Source organism: Palaemon carinicauda, chromosome 30, assembly GCF_036898095.1.
Source record: "Palaemon carinicauda isolate YSFRI2023 chromosome 30, ASM3689809v2, whole genome shotgun sequence".
Lineage (NCBI taxonomy): Eukaryota > Metazoa > Arthropoda > Malacostraca > Decapoda > Palaemonidae > Palaemon > Palaemon carinicauda.
The window spans coordinates 71,881,130-71,902,642 of record NC_090754.1 but is presented as its reverse complement, the minus strand read 5'-3'; the positions used below and the strand labels follow the sequence as shown (position 1 = coordinate 71,902,642).

At 37.2% G+C, this 21,513-nt stretch overlaps 2 protein-coding genes across 4 annotated transcripts in view; one reads left to right on the top strand and one right to left on the bottom strand.

Annotated features, from left to right (window-relative positions):
• The window catches only part of Ttc1 (Tetratricopeptide repeat domain 1), a 538,489-nt gene extending 530,898 nt beyond the window's left edge, over positions 1-7,591 (top strand). For all 3 annotated transcript variants that reach the window (XM_068354055.1, XM_068354056.1, XM_068354057.1), the window contains exon 8: positions 6,613-7,591. In XM_068354055.1, the coding sequence (XP_068210156.1) occupies positions 6,613-6,743 (131 nt within the window). In that variant the 3' untranslated portion in view covers positions 6,744-7,591. The remainder of the gene's footprint in view (positions 1-6,612) is intronic.
• Tudor-SN (Staphylococcal nuclease domain-containing protein 1) overlaps positions 7,208-21,513 on the bottom strand; it is a 35,240-nt gene continuing 20,934 nt past the window's right edge. The window contains exons 7-16 of the mRNA XM_068354047.1: positions 19,445-19,609; positions 18,943-19,067; positions 18,107-18,304; positions 16,190-16,373; positions 14,451-14,723; positions 13,001-13,213; positions 10,972-11,158; positions 10,651-10,862; positions 9,567-9,770; positions 7,208-8,260 (exon numbers count right to left, since the gene is read on the bottom strand). Of these exons, the coding sequence (XP_068210148.1) occupies positions 8,150-8,260; positions 9,567-9,770; positions 10,651-10,862; positions 10,972-11,158; positions 13,001-13,213; positions 14,451-14,723; positions 16,190-16,373; positions 18,107-18,304; positions 18,943-19,067; positions 19,445-19,609 (1,872 nt within the window). The 3' untranslated portion in view covers positions 7,208-8,149. The remainder of the gene's footprint in view (positions 8,261-9,566; positions 9,771-10,650; positions 10,863-10,971; positions 11,159-13,000; positions 13,214-14,450; positions 14,724-16,189; positions 16,374-18,106; positions 18,305-18,942; positions 19,068-19,444; positions 19,610-21,513) is intronic.

Sequence of the window (21,513 nt, the reverse complement as noted above, 5' to 3'; positions counted from 1 at the left end):
CTAGTGGTCCATGCTGCAGACTATACAGTCTCAGCTTGCTCCTTCATACAGGAGTATCATGCTGGAAGGTTGACAATGCAGCCTGTTAACCTACAACCCGCCGAGGTTGTGCGCTCAGCAGATACTGCGGCTGCCTGCTCCCACCCTCCACCTGTGAGAGCTCCACCACCGATGCGCAGTCCACCCTGCCAGACGCATGTTCTTGCTGCACCATCTGCTAACATGCGTGAGCTACTGCATCAGCAGTAGGCAGCTGGTTCCAGCACTAGGTTCTGTAGAGCTGCTCTGTTCCAGCACTATGCGGCATTCTCCGCAGCCCATGCAGCATACCTTACAGCATGCTCTGCATACCTTACAGCATGCTCTGCATACCTTACAGCATGCTCTGCATACCTTACAGCATGCTCTGCATACCTTACAGCATGCTCTGCATACCTTACAACATGCTCTGCATACCTTACAGCATGCTCTGCATACCATACCGCATGCTCCTCAACCCACCGCAGCCTCACCCATGCACAGTCAACCCTGCCAGATGTATGATGACTCCCACACACAGAGCACTCCGTTGCCGTGCGGGAGCTACCACAAGCTGCCGTGTTTTGACACGGTGTGTCAGCCTCCGCAACACACTGTGGTTACCGCCACTCGCCAGCAGCAAACTAGTCAGGCAGGAGTTGAGGCTTCCCCACACATCTTTGGTTGTTGCCAACTCACAAACTGTCATGCAGTTACATGACGTTGCCTTCTGGTCTGCTACTTATACACCAGTGCTGTATGTCCTCACGCTCCTGTTGTGGTTGACAGTTCAGTTTTTGACAGTTCACAGACTGTCAAGCAGTTTCATAACGTTGCCTTCTGGTCTGCTGCTTTTGCACCAGTGAAACCCTCACTGAGAGAACTTAGCTTTTCTCGGATATGGTTCCTGTAGATGAGAAAGTGCTGTTCTCCCTCCTTCTGATATTCCCTTGAGGACTCTGTCATTTTGAGAGGAGCCTTAAGCTACTTAGCCTCCTATGGACTTTTATTTAAGCATAACATGCTTCCAGGGAGGGTAAATGGTTCCGCTTCAGTCGCTAACCCCGTCTGTTGCCACACCTGCTCCCATAGACCTTGAGCTTTGTTGCAAGACATGCAGTCCAAGCTTAGTCCTTGATAGAGGATTTTTTTTTTTTTTTACGGAGTCAGTGTGTCACTGGGAAGACGTTCAACAACCAGCAGAGGTGACTTGTTGTGACGCAGTGCGGCAACCTCAGCAACCCGATAAGGAGTTGTCTGTACTACCCAGACAGTCTAGACAGTTTCGGGTTGTCGCTGTACTTCTTCGCTTCCCCATGGTTGACAGTTCACAGACTGTGCAGCAGTACCATGATCTTGTGTCCGGCTCCGTCAGACGACTGGCTTTTAAGAGCTCCCACAAGTCGTCGCTGTCTGGAGAATCTCAGATGGACTATGGATCTGACCAAGGAACTGGGCCTCCTGGTCAATTTAGAGAAGTCCCAGCTCGTCCCATCCCAGACCATTGTCTACCTGGGTATGGAGATTCAGAGTCGAGCTTTTCGGGCTTTTCCGTCGGCCCCAAGGATCAACCAAGCCCTAGAATGCATCCAGAGCATGCTGAGAAGGAACCGATGCTCAGTCAGGCAGTGGATGAGTCTAACAGGGACACTTTCATCGCTGGCCCTGTTCATCGAGTTAGGGAGACTCCACCTCCGCCCCCTTCAGTATCATCTAGCTGCTCACTGGATAAAGGACATGACGCTAGAGACGGTCTCAGTTCCTGTTTCCGAAGAGATGAGGTCTACTCTAACGTGGTGGAAGAACAGCTTTCTTCTCAAGGAAGGTCTACCTTTGGCTGTTCAGAACCCCGACCGCCGTCTCTTCTCGGACGCATCAGACACGGGCTGGGGTGCGACATTGGACGGACAGGAATGCTCGGGAACATGGAATCAGGAGCAAAGGACACTTCACATCAATTGCAAGGAGTTGTTGGCGGTTCATCTGGCCTTGATAAACTTCAAGTCCCTCCAGCTAAACAAGGTGGTGGAGGTGGACTCCGACAACACCACAGCCTTGGCTTACATCTCCAAGCAGGGAGGGATTCATTCGAGGAAGTTGTTCTAGATCGCAAGGGACCTCCTCATCTGGTCAAAAGATCGAAAGCTCACGCTGGTAACGAGGTTCATTCAGGGCGATATGTATGTCATAGCAGATCGCCTCAGCCGGAAGGGTAAGGTCATCCCCACAGAGTGGACCCTTCACAAGAATGTTTGCAGCAGACTTTGGGCCCTGTGGGGTCAGCCAACCATAGATCTGTTCGCTACCTCGATGACCTAGAGGCTCCCGTTGTATTGTTCTCCGATTCCAGACCCAGCAGCAGTTCACGTGGATGCTTTTCTGCTGGATTGGTCCCATCTCGACCTGTATGCATTCCCGCCGTTCAAGATTGTCAACAGGGTACTTCAGAAGTTCGCCTCTCACAAAGGGACACGGCTGACGTTGGTTGCTCCCCTCTGGCCCGCGAGAGAATGGTTCACAGAGGTACTGCAATGGCTGGTCGACATTCCCAGGACTCTTCCTCTAAGAGTGGACCTTCTACGTCAACCTCACGTAAAGAAGGTACACCCAAACCTCCACGCTCTTCGTCTGACTGCCTTCAGACTATCGAAAGACTCTCAAGAGCTAGAGGCTTTTCGAAGGAGGCAGCCAGAGCGATTGCCAGAGCAAGGAGGACATCCACTCCTGAGAGTCTATCAGTCTAAATGGGAAGTCTTCCGAAGCTGGTGCAAGGCCAATGCAGTTTCCTCAACCAGTACCACTGTAACCCAGATTGCTGACTTCCTGTTACATCTAAGGAACGTAAGATCCCTTTCAGCTCCTACGATCAAGGGTTACAGAAGTATGTTGGCAGCGGTTTTCCGCCACAGAGGCTTGGATCTTTCCACCAAAAAAGATCTACAGGACCTCCTTAGGTCTTTTGAGACCTCAAAGGAACGTCGGTTGTCCACTCCAGGCTGGAATCTAGACGTGGTCCTAAGGTTCCTTATGTCATCAAGATTTGAACCTCTCCAATCAGCCTCTTTTAAGGACCTCACATTAAAAACTCTTTTCCTCGTGTGCTTGGCAACAGCTAAAAGAGTAAGTGAGATCCACGCCTTCAGCAGGAACATAGTTTTCACATCTGAAACGGCTACATGTTCCTTGCAGCTCGGTTTTTTGCTAAAAACGAGCTTCCTTCACGTCCTTGGCCTAAGTCGTTCGAGATCCCAAGCCTGTCCAACTTGGTGGGGAACGAACTGGAGAGAGTACTTTGCCCAGTTAGAGCTCTTAGGTACTATCTAAAAAGGTCAAAACCTTTACGAGGACAATCAGAAGCCTTATGGTGTGCTATCAAGAAGCCTTCTCTTCCAATGTCTAAGAACTCAGTTTCTTACTACATCAGGCTTCTGATTAGGGAAGCACATTCTCATCTGAAGGAAGAAGACCTTGCTTTGCTGAAGGTAAGGACACATGAAGTGAGAGCTGTGGCTACTTCAGTGGCCTTCAAACAGAACCGTTCTCTGCAGAGTGTTATGGATGCAACCTATTGGAGAAGCAAGTCAGTGTTCGCATCATTCTATCTCAAAGATGTCCAGTCTCTTTACGAGAACTGCTACACCCTGGGACCATTCGTAGCAGCGAGTGCAGTAGTAGGTGAGGGCTCAGCCACTACATTCCCATAATCCCATAACCTTTTTAACCTTTCTCTTGAATACTTTTTATGGGTTGTACGGTCGGCTAAGAAGCCTTCCGCATCCTTGTTGATTTGGCGGGTGGTCAATTCTTTCTTGAGAAGCGCCGAGGTTAGAGGTTGTGATGAGGTCCTTTATTATGGGTTGCAGCCCTTTATACTTCAGCACCTAAGAGTCGTTCAGCATCCTAAGAGGACCGCTACGCTCAGTAAGGAAGACGTACTTAATAAAGGCAGAGTAATGGTTCAAGTCGTCTTCCTTACCAGGTACTTATTTATTTTATGTTATTTTTGAATAACTAATAAAATGAAATACGGGATACTTAGCTTCTTTGTTAACATGTATGCTGGTCTCCACCCACCACCCTGGGTGTGAATCAGCTACATGATCATCGGGTAAGATTAATATTGAAAAATGTTATTTTCATTAGTAAAATAAATTTTTGAATATACTTACCCGATGATCATGAATTTAAGGACCCGCCCTTCCTCCCCATAGAGAACCAGTGGACCGAGGAGAAAATTGAGTTCTTGTTGACAAGAAGTACTTGAGTACCTGCTCACAGATTGCGCTGTTGTGTACACCCCCACCTTTATAGCGATCGCTGGCGTATCCCGACCGTAGATTTCTGTCGGGCAACAGAGTTGACAGCTACATGATCATCGGGTAAGTATATTCAAAAATTTATTTTACTAATGAAAATAACATTTTTCCTGATCAGTATTGGTTCTATTCCTTGACCATCATCAATTCGTCTAACATCTAAAGCGACCATCATCAATTTGTCTAACATCTAAAGCAATGGGCATTTCATTTAGCTGTCTGAACTCTAGAATATTCTTTGCTAATAAAGTATACTCCGATTTGCTCTTGTCTGAAGTATCCTTGGGTAACATCAATGTTTCATCTTTGTCTACCTGACGGATAAGGCATTTAGTCCAATCAGTTTCCTTTGTCTCATTAGGAGATATTGACAAACGAAGTCTTTTTGACATTTCAAAATGAAATAACACAACACATACAAAAAAAATTCTTCAATTGAGATTAACTATCCCGAATTTTTTTTAGCAACTACACCACAAATTTGATACTTCAACTGTCGAAAGGGCGAGGGATTATCCTTTTACCACCTTCAACTTATAAATACACTTTACTGTATGGGATATGACTAGGTTTGATGCTGTTACCTCTACGCCAAACGTGATCGTTCATCTAGCATCATTTAATTCCCGTGCGATCTGTACACCATCCAAAGGACTAAAGCCGTCCTTCTTGGCTCGGCTTTCCCCGCGTTGGCACACTCCCGTCAATTCGGGTACACCTTGACTATATATGGGGCGAATCAAGGTGTATTTGGGAGACTTAATAAAGCTGACACTAAACCGCATGCCGAGCATAGGGAGAAGCTGAACTGAAATTTGCTGGGAGTGAAGCATAATTCAAGGACTGTGTGACTTCTCTGTTGCCATAATCAACGTACCAGTGTGCCCTGGTAGTGCAAGTAACTAGTTTGTTAAGATTGTAGAATCCCCTGCAGTAGGCTAAATTGCCGGACTTTACCCATCCTTTCATTTAACAGTGTAAACCGGTTGACCCTATTGGCCTTGTAAGTAAATAACCAACTTTTTTTTGCCGCCATTTTGAAAGAAACCCCTGGTGACTTATAGGCAATATCAATTACACTATCAGAATGTTAAACTTGCAAATCTGTATAATTGAATTATCAAAGAAACCAATTTGGTAAAATATCAAGTTTAACCACCCAATTACTAATAAAATAAATTTGGGTCAAATTTTGCGCATGCGCACTTTAGAATATAGTTGTTTTCCTTCAAATCTAGGCCACTGCTCTTCAAAAGTGCTTCATATGACTCGTCAAAATCTTACGTGGAAAATCGGGTTTTTCCGCTTTTTTAAAATGTGGCGGCCATCTTGAAAAATGAAAATAGTGCCATATCCTGTGTACCGTGGTCTTCCACTGTCTAGGGTTGAGGGTACACTCGGGCACACTTCTATCTCATTTCTCTTCCTCTTGTTTTGTTAAAGTTTTTGTAGTATATAGAGGAAATATTTATTGTAATGTACAGTATAACATTACTGGGTCTTAAAATATTTTATTTTTCCTAGTTTTCTTTCCTCACTGGGCTATTTTCCCTTTTGGAGCCCCTTTCTTTCCTCACTGGGCTATTTTCCCTTTTGGAGCCCCTGGGCTTTTAGCATCCTGCTTTTCCAACTAGGGTCGTAGCTTAGCAAGTAATAATAATAATGATAATAAAAAGATAATATACCCAAATTTTGGAGAGAGGGATAGTTTGTAAGCAAAGTCTGGCACATGAACTTTAATGAGGCAAGTTGGTAGAAGGACAAGCATTTACTTAATCATACCATATCACAAAAGAAATGATGTTACTGGATGGAGGAAGTAACACCAATTGGTTTTAAATAACAGGTTGGTGGGAGTATGAGTTTGTTCCACATGGAATAAGGCCTCTTAATAATGTAGGGAAATAAATTGTAGAAATACCTGAAATAAATTCTAATCTTACACCCTATCCCAATAATTTTGAAGTTTAAATGATGCAATGTTAGGATAGTGTGAAACATGTCCAACACAGATTTCACAATATCAAATCACTTATTAGAGAGCATAGGGGAAGTTATAATGTATCAACAGCTTGTTAATATGGGATTCTTAATGGAAAATGGGTTATGAAGCCAAAGGCTGGACAGATGTGATCACTTAAATATCCACCAGAGCAATTGAGGCGAGTGCCAAAAGCACAGTGAGATGCCTTACCCTACCATCAGGATTTCCTTTTCCAGAACTCTTTCCAGTGAATTATTTATTGTTTAACCAAATTTTCCATTTATTTCTTTACAGGGAAGTTGAAGGATCTTGGCAACATGATCTTGCGGCCATTTGGACTGTCGACAAATAATTTTGAACTGAAACAGGATCCCAATTCAGGTGGTTACAATATTAGCTTTAAACAACAGAATTCAGATACTTAGTAGAGATAATTTTTCCTTGGTACTCTTGTGATATAATTATATATTTATTCCCCCAAGTCTTCAAATTTCTCTCTAGCACAGCACATGATAATCTATCATTTTTAAATTTTATGAAATGTTAATAACATCTACATCAATGTTACCGTAATTGAAATCGTTTCTCCAGCTGTTATTATTTGGGCATTACTATTTTACTTTGAACTTTATCATATAATTTGGGAGGCTTTATGTAAAATTGTTTTATGAAAAACAGCACCTGATTAGTGTGTTGTATTATGCAAGAGTTTAGAATAATTTAATTTTGTGGATACCAACTGACAAGGTGCAAAAATTTTTAGTATCTATAACAAGTGTTTTTGAATGTTTGTGGTAATAAAATCACAAGTTACTCACACAATCAATATACTGTATGTAAGTTTTCATTATCCAAATTTCAAGTTTAAAATTTCTTTGGAAATTAAAAATTTTAATACAATTGAAGACATTTATTAAGTCACCAGTGGGGTGTCCTTTACCTTCATAAAACAATGTTTACGTTTAACAACTTTCAAAAAATAAAACTTTAATATATAAAATTTTATTTGTAATATAGTCATGACTGAAAAATTATTACATCCTACAGTATCTATATTTTTTATATACAATATTTTGTCAAAAACATAATGGAAATCCACTATATTGTACATTCACTTACATAAAAATTACCCATTCGTTATGAGGCTTAGTAACCATTTAGCTACTTTACGGTCGTTTCCATAAATAAATTCAAATCCCAAACAATTAAATTTTTCTTTACAAAGTAACAAATAACAGTAACCTTGTTACCGGAAGAAAAAAAAATTAATAAATATAACAAGGATCATACAACCTTGCTTATTACAACAATGAAAACTGGAAAAATTGTTTCTGTAACACACCAAAGTTTTCAAAAAGGTCTAGGAAGCACTGATATAAAAGAACTTAAAGCTACAGGACTTTAAACACTCATGTGTGGTTCAGTACCTCAGAGACATAATTTATATTAAATATTCTGGGTGAAGTGATAAATATTTTAGAAAAGTGAGAACTGTCCAGGCATATTAGTTTGAATGGGCTAATTTGCACAAGGACCAAACTTGCTCTCACTACCGTTAGCTGCGGTCCATCAGTGCCATTCTTTTAAGTCTAAGATAAAAAAAATCTGAAGCTAATGATATTCATCAGGGTCAGTAGTACCAAGTGTACATGGCACTCTTATGTATTTATTAATATAATAAAAATTGTTTACAAAGACACTTCAGTCCCCAAACCTTTCAATTCAAGGACACCAAAAATTATCACTTAGAAGGCTTTTGTTTTCATAAGCTTGTCACATTCACTTGCATACTTTGTGAACAGTTTCTGATGACTAAAGTGAAAGACTGAAATTATCGCTCCATGCCGAACTCATGAGCATCATCATCAGTAACATCGCCATACTGCCACATACAACGGTGCTCTTTCTTAGCTTCATCCTGGGCAGCTCTGTAATCTGAAACCTGAAATAAAGACATGATGTCGTCATTCCTTGGTCTACCAAACTTCACGATGAAACTGCCTTTTTTTTTTTATCCGTGATAGCTCAATGTGATGCTATCAAACACACACACACCATTATGGATTATCCATGTACCTAGTTGTAAACTGGGCAATTAATTTGAAAAGTTTCCCCCACAACTTTAAATAAATTTCAATTAACAACAGTGATTTCATGGGGGGATATGTGGGCCCATAATTATAATGGATGGAGTGATCAACCTAGAGGCTATAAGATAAGATATTCTTAAAATTTCTAATACTATAAATACAAAACATTAGATTTCACTGTTCACCCTTGACAAGAAATTAAGATTTTTTGTTAGATATAATCAATGGTAGTTATTGTATAGTTTGTTCTCTCTCAATGAGCAATTTTAATTAGCCTACTTAGTCTCTACTAAGAAATGTCCCAGTAGGTGAAGTGGTTTCAAAGTGCAACTCAGCTTTTGAAAAGATGCAAAAGAACTACAGAGTATTCCAAAAAAAAAAAGCTAGTCATACTATACACTACCACCCTAGGTTTCTATAAATATAGCCAACTTGTGTTCACTTCATACCAAGTTTTCAATCTTTTCAGCATTGCAACAATTGAAGGTATTCTGTAAATTAAAATGAATGCAGTTTTGTTTTCTTACTATTGACAGCAAAGCTCAAACTCTGCAGCCCAGTACTCATACTATATTATGATGCTAATCATTAATTACTTTGTTGCGGGTATAGTTGGAAGGGGAAAATTTTAAAAAATCTCACAGCACTAAGAGTTTTTAATCCGTTTGTTCCTAAACTTTTACCTTACTTTAAGGATATGATTAATACATGTAGAAATGCTGAAAAGCTTGAACTCAACACCTGGTCCCAAGTCCAGGTCTACAAGTATTCATGATTTCCATTTTGACTATATACTTACCTTGTACAGTACAGAATTTATATACCATTTTTTTTTTTAATATAAATTAAATTTTTTTTAAATGAATGCTACAATATCAAACTTCTATACATGTTCCATTCGCCATCAATGCATTTATTAGAGGAGTGAAGTGAAAAGTGATCATTACGGGTAGCATGTCGTTGCAATACTAAGATTCCTAATGCCATGACAAGACCTATTTGATTTTCTTTTTGTACTAACAAAATCTTGAATGATTCTACCAGTCCAAAATATAAAATAATGTATTGTATCTGAATTTTTGAACTTATATTGACCACAGCCAGCATCAACAATTTTCTACACACTTGCATATATACATGAACAAGGCATGAACTTACTAGGCTCTGCATTCTTTTGTCTTTACGTTCATCAACTAACGCCAAACCTTGGACGAGTAGTGTTCGTGCCACATCTGCCTTTGTGTCCGATCTCTGAATGGTAACGTAATCTAGGCCTCCAACACGGTATTCTCTGTTCACTAAAACTTCCTTGTCCATGACTTCGGTCATAAGGCTCGCCAAAGCTTCTTCAAGAAAATCTTCCTGTTAAAGGAAAAAAAGTTTTTTTTATAGTAGATAACTTGGTTTTCATAGCAAAATCCATTCATCATAAATTGCTTGGGTTTCTTAGATGCAAAATCACGATCACACTAAAGCCATCCTTTCAGAATAAATCATCTTCACTGGTAATTAGAAACTATGTCACTTATAAAAGTTCTACAAAGCAATCCAAGCTCTTTTTAACAACATTACTAATATAAGTAGTTGCTCATGATCAACAAAGCCAGAAAGAATGATCATTACAATAAAGTTTTCCACAGCAAATTGTTGCAGATAATTAAGTCAGAACTAATAATCTTGCAATTTGATAAACCAAAATGTAACAAATAGAATAATTAAACTAGGGCTGCAATAACTAAAGGTCATACAAGGACAATGACAACTAAAAATTAATCAATGAAAGGAATAGGACACGTAAAAAGCAAACTGGTAATCCGGGAGGTACTACAAAAGAGTAATATTGATGCTTTGAAGGGAATTTCATACGACAAAGCATGTCAATTAGTGAAGATATTTACTTTTGGTAAGGCATGTACAGTACTTTGAATGACTTGGAAATAATTCTCAGACGTCAATAAATAAAAGATCAATGAGCATTTAAAATTTAAAAAAATTGCCATAAAGCACAACACATCCCTCTTTTCAAAAACTTTTTACTATCAACATGAAGTTTTTTTTCTTTTTAATAATAATCAGCTGCTACACAGCAGCAACCTAGGTTCTCCACAAGGAAAGACAAATCTCCAACCACAATTTTGCTTAGACAGTTCGGGAGCAGAACTATTAATCAATACAATCATTTTTTGTTTAAGCATCAATTAAGGATAAGCTCTCCAAATTACTATAGGTTCCTCATACTTACATCTTTGCTAAACTTGATTAGCGCCAAATGCATTTCGTGAGCATAGGGAGAAGCTGAACTGAAATTTGCTGGTAGTGAAGCACATTTCAAGGACTGTGTGACTTCTCTGTTGCCATAATCAACGTATCTAACAGAAACATTGCTGCCAGACACTTTTTCCACCTTTGCTCTATACCATGCACCATCAACAAACTGGGCAGCACAAAGATCACCTGAAATGTAAAAGATGGCCTTCAGAATACAGTGCAAGTAGGTTTCTCAAGATATTTTGGCCAAGTGTGGTGACAACACAAACTAAAATAGAAAGGAGCAAAAACTTACCACGCTTTGGTGTATAAGCACCACCAAGGGGAGGGCGAGCAGTAAATTCATGGTGAATGTTTGACATAAGCTGTTCAAGGGCAGGTCCATCAGAGCAATATTGACCATATAAGGTGCCATCCCTGGATACCTCGCTGATCATCATGGGCTTGTAGTCAAACTTACGTTCAACATTTGTATCGTCAACCTAAATTTTGAAAATAAAAACTTATCTTACATAAACAGGAAACCTTGGTACCCAATAAAAATTATACTGTATTAAGCTTTTGACATACCTAGAAAAATTATTACAGGGGCATTTCAAAGGAAGTGTACAGTACAATATATTGTTTTATTACACGGGAATTTCAAAGGAAGTGTACAGTACAATATATTGTTAAAATATTAAGTGTCAACAGCGACAGGTATATTAGAGGAATTTGAGAAAACCATCTGGGGCATTCAAGAAACTTGGTTCAGCTCTTAGATGTTTATTAAATACAATAAAGAAACATGAGAAGCAGCATTATGCCAATATATTCCCCAGTAGTAAGAGGGAGAGTGCTCTAAGGAAGAGGAAGAAGAAAAGTTTAAAATGTCTAAATATAAAGAAAATCTATGTAAGAATGAGGGAGAGGAAAAGTTTAAAATATCTCAGTAGGAGAACATAAGAATGAGGGGGAGGAAAAGTTTAAAATATTTAAGAAGGAAATCTATATAAGAATGAGGGAGAGGAAAAGTTTAAAATGTTCCAGTAGAAGAAAAATCTATGTAAGAACAAGTAAAGAAAATACTATAGAAAGCAACAAAAGTAATTAAATGAGAGGGAATACATTCTTGTAATGAAAGTTGTAGGGGGACTCCATGAACACTAACAAATAGTCAAATTAATTCCAAAAAATTAGAAGAATACCCAAGATATTTCTGGTGCATCAAATGCTTAAAATGATCAACTAGAGGGCAGAGATAATTCCATTGCTAGTTTGGAAATTAGCACCAAAGAGGAGTACGCTGCAAAGGTAGAGAGAGAGAAGTAGATTTACTAAGACTACCTATTATCATTATTACTTGGTAAGCTAAAACTCTAGTTGGAATAGCAGGCTGCTATAAATCAATGGGTTCCAACAGGGAAAATAGCCTAGTGAGGAAAGGAAATAAATTTAAGTAATAAACAATTAAAACATTTCAAGAACAGTAACATTAAAATAAATCTTTTGTATATAAACTATGAAAAAAAATTTCAGAAACAAGATAAAATAATAAAGAGGCTATGGCACTACCCAGACTAGAACAATGATTTTATTTTTGAAATGTTCTTCACCTTGAGCGGCTTACATAGTTAAAGTCTTCTACCCTCACCAAGAAGGAAGAAGCCACTGAACAATTGCCCTTGAGCAAAGAAGAATAGCTTGGTAATCTCAGGATTGTCGTGTATGAGGCTAGAATATGTAAAGAATAGGCCAGACTATTCAGTGTACATAGGAAAAAGGAAAATAAGCTGTAACAAGAGAAAGGATCCAATGTACTACTGTTTGGACAGTCAAAGAACCCAGAACCCATCTAGCAGTATTATCTCGACAGATGGCTGATGCCCCGGCCAACCTACTACCTACATGAGGCATGTACTACTGTATTCACAATATGCATACAAGAAATTTTAGATTTTGAAATATTGACTAGAAGAGATAATTGATGGATCAATGGGTTTAGAGACTGGGGTAAAGCTTGGGATGAGAAACAACTGATCAGAAAAACTATAAATATATCGGTGGCCAGACAATTACTATGATAGAAAAGAGAGAACTAATTTCCGCTAATCTCAGTTAACAGGGAAAATGAAATGAATATGATGGGAAAAATACATCATACTTTTATGACTACAGTGGCTACTGGCTACAATTACCACTCACTATTATCAACTGCTATAATTACTTTAATCATATTACTAACATGAGACAATGATGAATTTAAAAAGTTTCAAGAAGTATAAAAGCATATTATCAAGAAAAAATAAATCTAGTCAAAAATAACAAAAAAGTAAAATACTTGCCTTTTCCTCCTTTTCTTCAACGAAGTTTGCCCAAATTTTCATCTTTTTACTCTTTGCACTTTCTTGGGCCGCACTCAAGATGTTATAGAACTTCGAAGACTCTGCTGTCACATGAACTGAGCTGAGACCTTCTTCTACTAATAAGACTGACAAATTCTTATTTTCAACATGTAACCAACCAATGAAGTTTCCTCCCTTGTCCATCGTGTCGACCTGAAATAAAGGAATAGGGAAGATACACAATTGTATTCTTTTCGTCAAAAATTCTAAGCTTTACAACTACATAGACACCCAGGTTTCTTTTTTTTAAATTTATCATAGCACTTTTAACTAGAATAGGCACTCAGTAGAGTGCATAACTTCACACATAACTAGTAGGCAATTCAATTATGCACATTTTGCCACCAGTTCCATGTAAATCAGATAAAAGCTGACCACCATAGGGCAAAAAGACTTTTTGACCTCTTTGTGACAATTGACCAAATCACACCCAAATTCTAATCAAACTGTCCTTGGATCATGGCCAATCATCCCACCAAATTTCATGCGATTTGCCTGGGATAGAGCAAAAAGACTTTTATTACCCTTTTGTGACTTTGATCATATTGTATATCACAAGATAGGCAATTAAATTATAAAGTTTTGGCACTAGTTTCATGCAAAAATTGGATCAAAATTGACAACTAAGCAGCAAAAATACTTTTTTGACCTTTGATCCAATCACTCAAATCACAAGATAGACAATTGAATTATGCAGATTTTGACAAGTTTCCTGCAAATCAGATAAAAATTAACGACTAACAAATCTTTAACCTCTTCAGTACCTTGACCTTTGACCCCATCACACACAATTTAATCAAATTGTCCTTGGATCATGGCCAATCATCCCACAAAATTTCATAAGATTCAGTCATATAGTGTGACTGAAGTTGCTGAAGGTAATAAATAATTATAAAACTACCGTATAATCTAATAATTTCCACCTTTTTTTTTCTGATTTAATATAACTATATGTCACGCTGGGAGGAACATAGAGGAGACGTCCCCTTTTTTGTTTCGTTTGTTTGATGTCAGCTACCCCCCCAAATTGGTATATGTATGTATGTATGTATCAACACAAAGTCGTTTAATAAGAACTTGGTGTGCTACAACTAAACTGTCAAGTACCTAGGGTACTAGATAATACGGAGGATTAATTTTCATGATACCAATCATGACTTTACAGACAAATACACATTTAGAATACATTAGAAAGAGCACCAGGAGAGAAAAAGAGAAATAGATTAGAAAGAGAACCACGGCAAACAAAATGGTAAAAATTCATACTAACAAACAAGAGGAGTTCACAAGGAGAATGTGTTAGTATGTTAGTATATTGTACAGCAATTCCAGTACCTTTATCGATTAGTTGTAGCATTCCTCAAACAATAATTTTCTAGCTAATACTAACCTCTATTTCTACTTCTCTTTGTAAAACAAGAGACTTAGTTAGCTGGAAGGCCTCTTCTCCATACGGCTCTGCTGGAATCATGCCTCCAACACCACCAGGTGCAGGCCTGGCTCCTCTGGGACAACTGATACCAGCAAGTAGGAATGTAATAAGACAAGTCTCCTTAGGGATAAAGAGTCTTAATCTTGAACCCGACGCAACAAATTCAACAATTGCTTCTGTGCGCCCAGCACGTTGTAGGAATGGAAGGAAGTTCTTTGCTTTAGCCACATCCTGTTAAAAAAAAAATTACATAAAATGTTATAATCAAACCGTATAAATTACATTAAATATATGTTAACTACTCAATATAATTATGACATAGACATCGGAAACAGCAGCCATTGCCTGGCTCTACCTGGTCCTAGCTTGGGTGGAGAGGGAGCTTGAGTGCTGATCATATATTGGCAATCTCCCTTGCCTCTATACCATTCACCAATGATCTTTAACCCTTTAAAGGGTAAGCAAAGCACCTAACTACTACTACACATTTCTACACCATTGTTAATTGACTCCAAGAGTCCATTTTCACCCTATAAAGGGACATACTGTCTGTTCCCTATATATGTACTCCCCAGTGCTTGGCTTAATGCCTAAATCCTATATTCAATTCAACCTATATATGTACTGAACACAAAAATAAAGTACTTGCAACCTACTATCATTTTACAAAAACCATACATTAACAAGGTTCCATGTGAAGTACAGTACTTTCATTACAGCACTCTTTTGTTCTAGTACAATGTAGAAACCGATGTAAGGTTGGGTAAATCGACGTAAATCTATATCTTACTATTTTTTAATTTCTCACTTCAGGATGAGCAACATAAAATCGGTATGAATGTATGTTGAAACTATGTACAGAGGGTACTGCTGTGCTTCAAAAATAAATTCAACATAAAACTAGGCTTAATGATAAGGTTATTTTACTAACACCTACACCACACAACTCTTTATAAAGTTGACACTTTACATAATGACTTGATCTCTCAAAAAGTCTGATTCATTAGGCAGCCCACACTCAAATGGTTAAGAGTACTTTAGCCACACCAAACTACATTCTCCTTTCAAGAAGTGGACTTTGTATCATTTTAACAATACTTACTATTTAAAGCATATAATATTCTACCCTCCTGTAGTGAATCATTCTTAATGGTGTTCTCATTTCAATAGGATTACTTTCTTGTATTCAAAAGCTTTACATTCGAAACCTTATTTTGCATTAAGAGGCCTTTTACTGTAAACCTTTATAATGGATTCTTATTACAAGTGACCAAAGGATGCAGTATTCACATGCTGACAAGTACAGTAATTAGAATTAATGTTACAAAAAAAATATTGAATATTTATCCTTTCCAATGTGACCCATGTTTCAGGTGGCTACTGTAAAGTCTGGGATGTATAGCTTCTATCTAATGACATTCTCATTCAAATATTGACCAAAAATGCAGTGATATTTTCACTGTTTGATGGCCCCCTCCTTTACAATATTGTTACATCATGAATATTGCAATGCTCTTCAAATTTTTCTTAGCAAGCAATAATTTCTTTAAAATTTTGAATTCCAATTTAAGGTTCTACTAGTTTCAACTGCATTTTTGAAATTTTCCGCTCCTCCATGTATATTTCAAGTTAAACTTCTGTAAATGTTATATGTACCCATTAAAAGCAGCTTAAAAATTAATCTACAAGATACTTACACTGGAGATGTCAGCAACTCTATGAATAGGCCTCTCCTTTTTATTGTGGAGACCCTTTGCTGATTTGATTGCCTTCGCTTCTGCCGATAAGAGATCATCGTAACAACTTGCCCTTTGGTCATCATCTTGTTTATACCTTACAACTGTTGCGAAACCTTTGCTAACCATAGCTTCTGCAACATTGCTGAAAGCAAAATCATCAACCATTACAAATCACTCGTGGAAATAAATGTTTCTACTATTCATTACAATTTTTCCCTATAAATCCAGTATTCAATGCATTATTCCCTTAAACAAATTAAAGTGAAGACTTATCATTCAAGGTAAAACTATCTCTTGTGTATGTCAAGTCTACAAATACTCTTTGCATGCCACTTTCTTGACTGTTATATTTAGTTATTTGATGATTAAGGAAAACCCTGATTGCGTAATAAACTTTAATTTTGTCAAAGCCCACTTACAGTATATTGTACTGTAACTAGGATGAACCAAGTATCAATGGTTTCCCAAGAAAATTTATCTCCTTAGCAATAGTGTAGGATTGAAGACAACAGTTTAAGGACACACTCCATGAATGTGTTTGCATGGAAATTGTAAGATGAATATTTTCATAACAGGATAAGCAACAGGATGCAGAAACTAAATTTAGATGTAAAGAACTATAAAAGAAAAATAAAAGAAATAATTATTAGATAAACTGATACCAGTTATTTAAGTGGCATATACAAAGATAAGGCAATCTCCCAAACAAGCTTCAAAGAGATCAAGCCTTGGGAAAAAGTTAAGGAGTGAAATGCGGGTTCAAACCAGACACTTCAAAGCTAACAAAAAATCTGACAGAGGTTTCTCGACAACCCAGAGACGAACTATCTAAAAGTCTGTCTAATAAAATTAAGATGTCCTAATCAGCACTAAGATCCAGACAATAATGATAATCTGATTAGGATACGCCTTTTTTCTTTAATTGCAGATAAGAATAACGTCTGTAGTTCTTTCTTGTATGTTACCTACTTTAAATCTTGAATTGTTTGATAAGATACACTCACCCTTGCCCCTGGCACATTTAGCAATACTGTACTACTTGATTTATTTCTAGCATGCTTTATCAGCCTATAACATTAAACCAAGCTCTGTATGTCATCTTATCCTCCTGTCACTATCTCATAAGAATTTTAAGTTTGTCACTTTTTTCAATTATTGCTTCACTTATGGTGTTCCAACAGGAAAAAGAAAATAGGAACCATTTTTGCATTCTTGTGGGAGCCTAACGTCCCGCTCAAACTCGTTAGCTCCTTAAGTGCTGCAACCTCACCATCCTTGTGAGCTAAGGATGGGGTGTTTGGGGAGCCTGTAGGTCTATCTGCTGAGTCATCAGCAATCATTGCCTGCACCTCCCTGGTCTCAGCTTGCATGGAGAAGGGGTTTGGTCACTGATCATATGCATGTATGGTCCGTCTCTTAGGATTTTGTCCTGCTTGTTAGGGTAATGCCACTCTCCCTTGTCTCTGCCATTCATGAGCGGCCTTTATACCTAATCTTTATTATAGTTCTATTTCTATAAAATTTCCGACCATTTATCTTTGAAAAGTAGCCTACTTCATTTCGTTTTCCTCATGGCTATTCTGCAACAGGAACCTCCCAATCTCATAATATAGGAGTCGGTGGTTTGAATGAAATTTCTCAACAAAGTAAACTAGACAATAAATGAAAATGTATTTATAAAATAGAAATAATTTATAATCAACATACCTCACAAACGTTATAGCTATCTTGACCAAATTATTTGTACAACATTATTCAACCAGTTTCTTGATAAAAGAACTAGGATCAAGTGGAACCAGACTTGCAAATGCATATCTAAAAATGCACTATAAAAGAACATTGCTTCTGTTATCTTAATCACTACTGTATACTTACATGTCTCCAATCTTGACAGTCGCACAACACTTTTCTGGGAAATTGTTTTGTGCTGGTTGGATGTAATCGACTGTCACATGAACTTTCTGTCCAATGAGTTTTTTACGGAGAAACTCTCTGGCTTCGAACAACCAAGGTATATCGTAGAGGGGACGGAAACCTTTGCCTGGAACTCTGGTGGTATCACCCTCTGGAGATCTATACAAAATTTGAAGATACTCTCTTTAATAAATTAATCTATAAAAATGTAATTGAAAATTGTATTTAAAAATATAATCTCAATATGACAGGGATAAGCTTTTGAAAATTTGCCCACTATTTCTTAACCCCCTTTAATTCTACACTAATTCAATCAAAACAGAGCAGCCTTATTCTATACAATAAGCATTTGTTATCTACTACCTTAATCAAACCTGATGCAAGGATAGTAGTAGTAAATAAATTGTAACCGTTGGTTGCTTTAAAATAGATTTCAAAACCAATGTTTGCATATACATGCCCATTAATCAAGCCATCCAATAGGTCATGAAAAATCTATATAATAATTTATATTTTCCAGTGTCAAGTCATGAAAACTATTTCCATGATTACAAAATTAAGTTACTACTAAATTCTGGTTATGGACATACAAATAAGGTCTGTATGAAAAAATATGACAGAGGAAAATAGAAAACAATAATGTAAGGCTTGCAACTTTCCTTACGATGACGACATGGGAAGGAAAGTTCCATCAAAAGGCGGCAAAATATTTGGTATTCTATCTTCTTCAATTATACTGTACGTGTAGTTTCAAATATTCAATTTGAAATAGTCACCAAAGAGAAATTCTTCCTTACCTTGGTGGTCTTACACTGGCTAAGAAAATTTTTTTCAGCAAATTATCTTGTCTCCTAACCACAAGGCCATCCCCATTCACGACCTCAACAACTTTTCCAGTAAATTCTCGTTCTTTGTCAGACAGCTGTTGTAAAGGAAATAGAAAATTAAAATGTTGGACCAACTTAACTGTACAATAAAAAATTCCTTTGATACATTATTATTATGATTATGATTATTATTACTACTATTTAAGATAAAACCCTAGTTGGAAAAGCAAGATGCTTTAAGACCAAGGGCTCCAACAGGGAAAAATAGCCCACTGAGGAAAGGAAATAAGGAAATAAACAAACGATATAAGAACTAATGTACAATTAAAATATTCTACCATTGAAAATGTCAAAAAGTTATTCAAATGTATATGCAATAATATTTTAGCAAAGAAAGCTCCTTCCAAACTGTTTCCAATAAAATATCATAACTGAACGTGAAAAATGCAATCTGGCCATTTCAAATACATACCATCAAGTTGGTTGGTTTATAGTCCGTCCATAACCGTAGCTTCTTTTCTTTGGCTTGTCTCTCTGCTGATCGGAGTTTTTCAGGACCACCTGTTACTGTCGCTATAGACCAGTCAACACATCTTGCGAACCCTTCTCTCAGTAATGCTTCAGCAATGTTACCATTCTGAAACACGAAAAATATAAGCGACACTCTTGAAACAAAATAACAGCATTCTTTCAAGTTTTCCAAATGAATAAATATACATACATTTTACTTATAAATTATTAGTTTGTACAGTACATAATACTAAAACTTATTTCAGAAGAAGGGATCATATAACACCAACGGAATAAGATTAATTAAATCTTATTTACCCCACTTCATCCAACCTACAATATACTGTGAATGAAATCACATAAGCAGCTGAGTCACCCTTACAGATTGCCAACCCATTGCAGCATTCAACTTTAAAATTGTATTCATATAGTGAAATAGTGAATTTGGTTTGTGGTTACCCCTTTAAGGAAACCAACTGGCCAATGTTGTCTGTAAGAACAGGACTTTGACATTCATACCCCTTAATAAGGTGATTTTGGCCATATAACCACATATGATTTTAGCCTCTTGACATTCGGTTTTAAGACACCCCTGCTATCTCTCCCTTTATACTCAATATTAAGACCTGTGATTACTACCATATATAGACCTGATACAGACCTCCCTCCCACCAAATGAGTTTTATTACCTAAAAGTTATTTTTTTCTAGATATGAATTTTTTCATTATGGTAAAAAACCTATAAATCAAGAGGGAAAAAATAGAATAAAAATGAAAAAAAATGGCATCGTTTCATCATTCTATAACGTATTTCTCAGTTATATACCAAATTTTGAATTCTAGAGCTTTAAAACTAAGGGAGATATGTAATAGAATTTGAAGGTCATTAAGTATAGTTTTGAGGTATGGCGTTCAAAGTTTTTCTTTGTATTTCTTACATAGACAAGATCAATAAATCATAATTACCATTAATTTTACATTCCTTTTTTTGAGTATTAATACACCAATCTATGTTATCTATCATAATTTAATCATACATGAAGATCAGATCTCTTAGAACAATACCTTGCCTGTTTAAGCTCCCAGTCCCCCATGCTTTTCCTATTCTCTCTTCTCTTCTCTCACTGAAGGACACTAACTCCACTAAAATGTATATTACACCAATAATAAGGGAAATTTTCTTCTGTATGTTAGAGGATGCTTTGATTGTCTTTTCCTCTTTGGCATGTTGAAATTCTTGCCGTAACAAAGAAAAACAGACATAACAAGTTAAAGTCAGAAGTCATTAACTCAAATGTTTTTTATTTTTACAAAAACAATATTAATAAATCATGATTATTGAGAATTTTATATTCCTTTTGGGTACTAATAAACAAATACTATGAAGATCACTTTGCACAACATCTTGCTTCTTTAGGATCCTCGGTCCCCGATGTCTTTTTCTAATCTCTCTCCTTCACTATCCTCGGTACCCGATGTCTTTTTCTAATCTCTCTCCTTCACTATCCTCGGTACCCGATGTCTTTTTCTAATCTCTCTCCTTCACTATCCTCGGTACCCGATGTCTTTTTCTAATCTCTCTCTCCTTCACTAACTCCATTAATACAGCCAATATGATGCGAATATCAAGAGGGAATTTTCTTCATCTGTATGTAAGTGCGATGTTTTGATCATCTTATCCTCTTTGGCATGATGAAATTATTTCCAAAACAAAGGGAAGGTCAGAGGAAAACTAAAATGTGTACTCTCCCCCAAAAGTTTCACCTCGCAGTGATGACTGAAGTGACTAAGCACTATATGTGACTCAAGGAATGTCTACAGATGCCATTGCTAATAATTTCTTTGAAATTAAAAGGTAATAATCATCAAAATTTACAATACCAGAAGAAATGCTGAATTTTCTTGTATGGATCAACGTTTTCAGCTTATTGAGATACAGTTATGAAGGTATTGGAATCTTGACGAAATATTTTGTATATGCAATCTCCATTTTGCCATACGAAGATCTTGAATTTTTCAGGATTTTGCGTT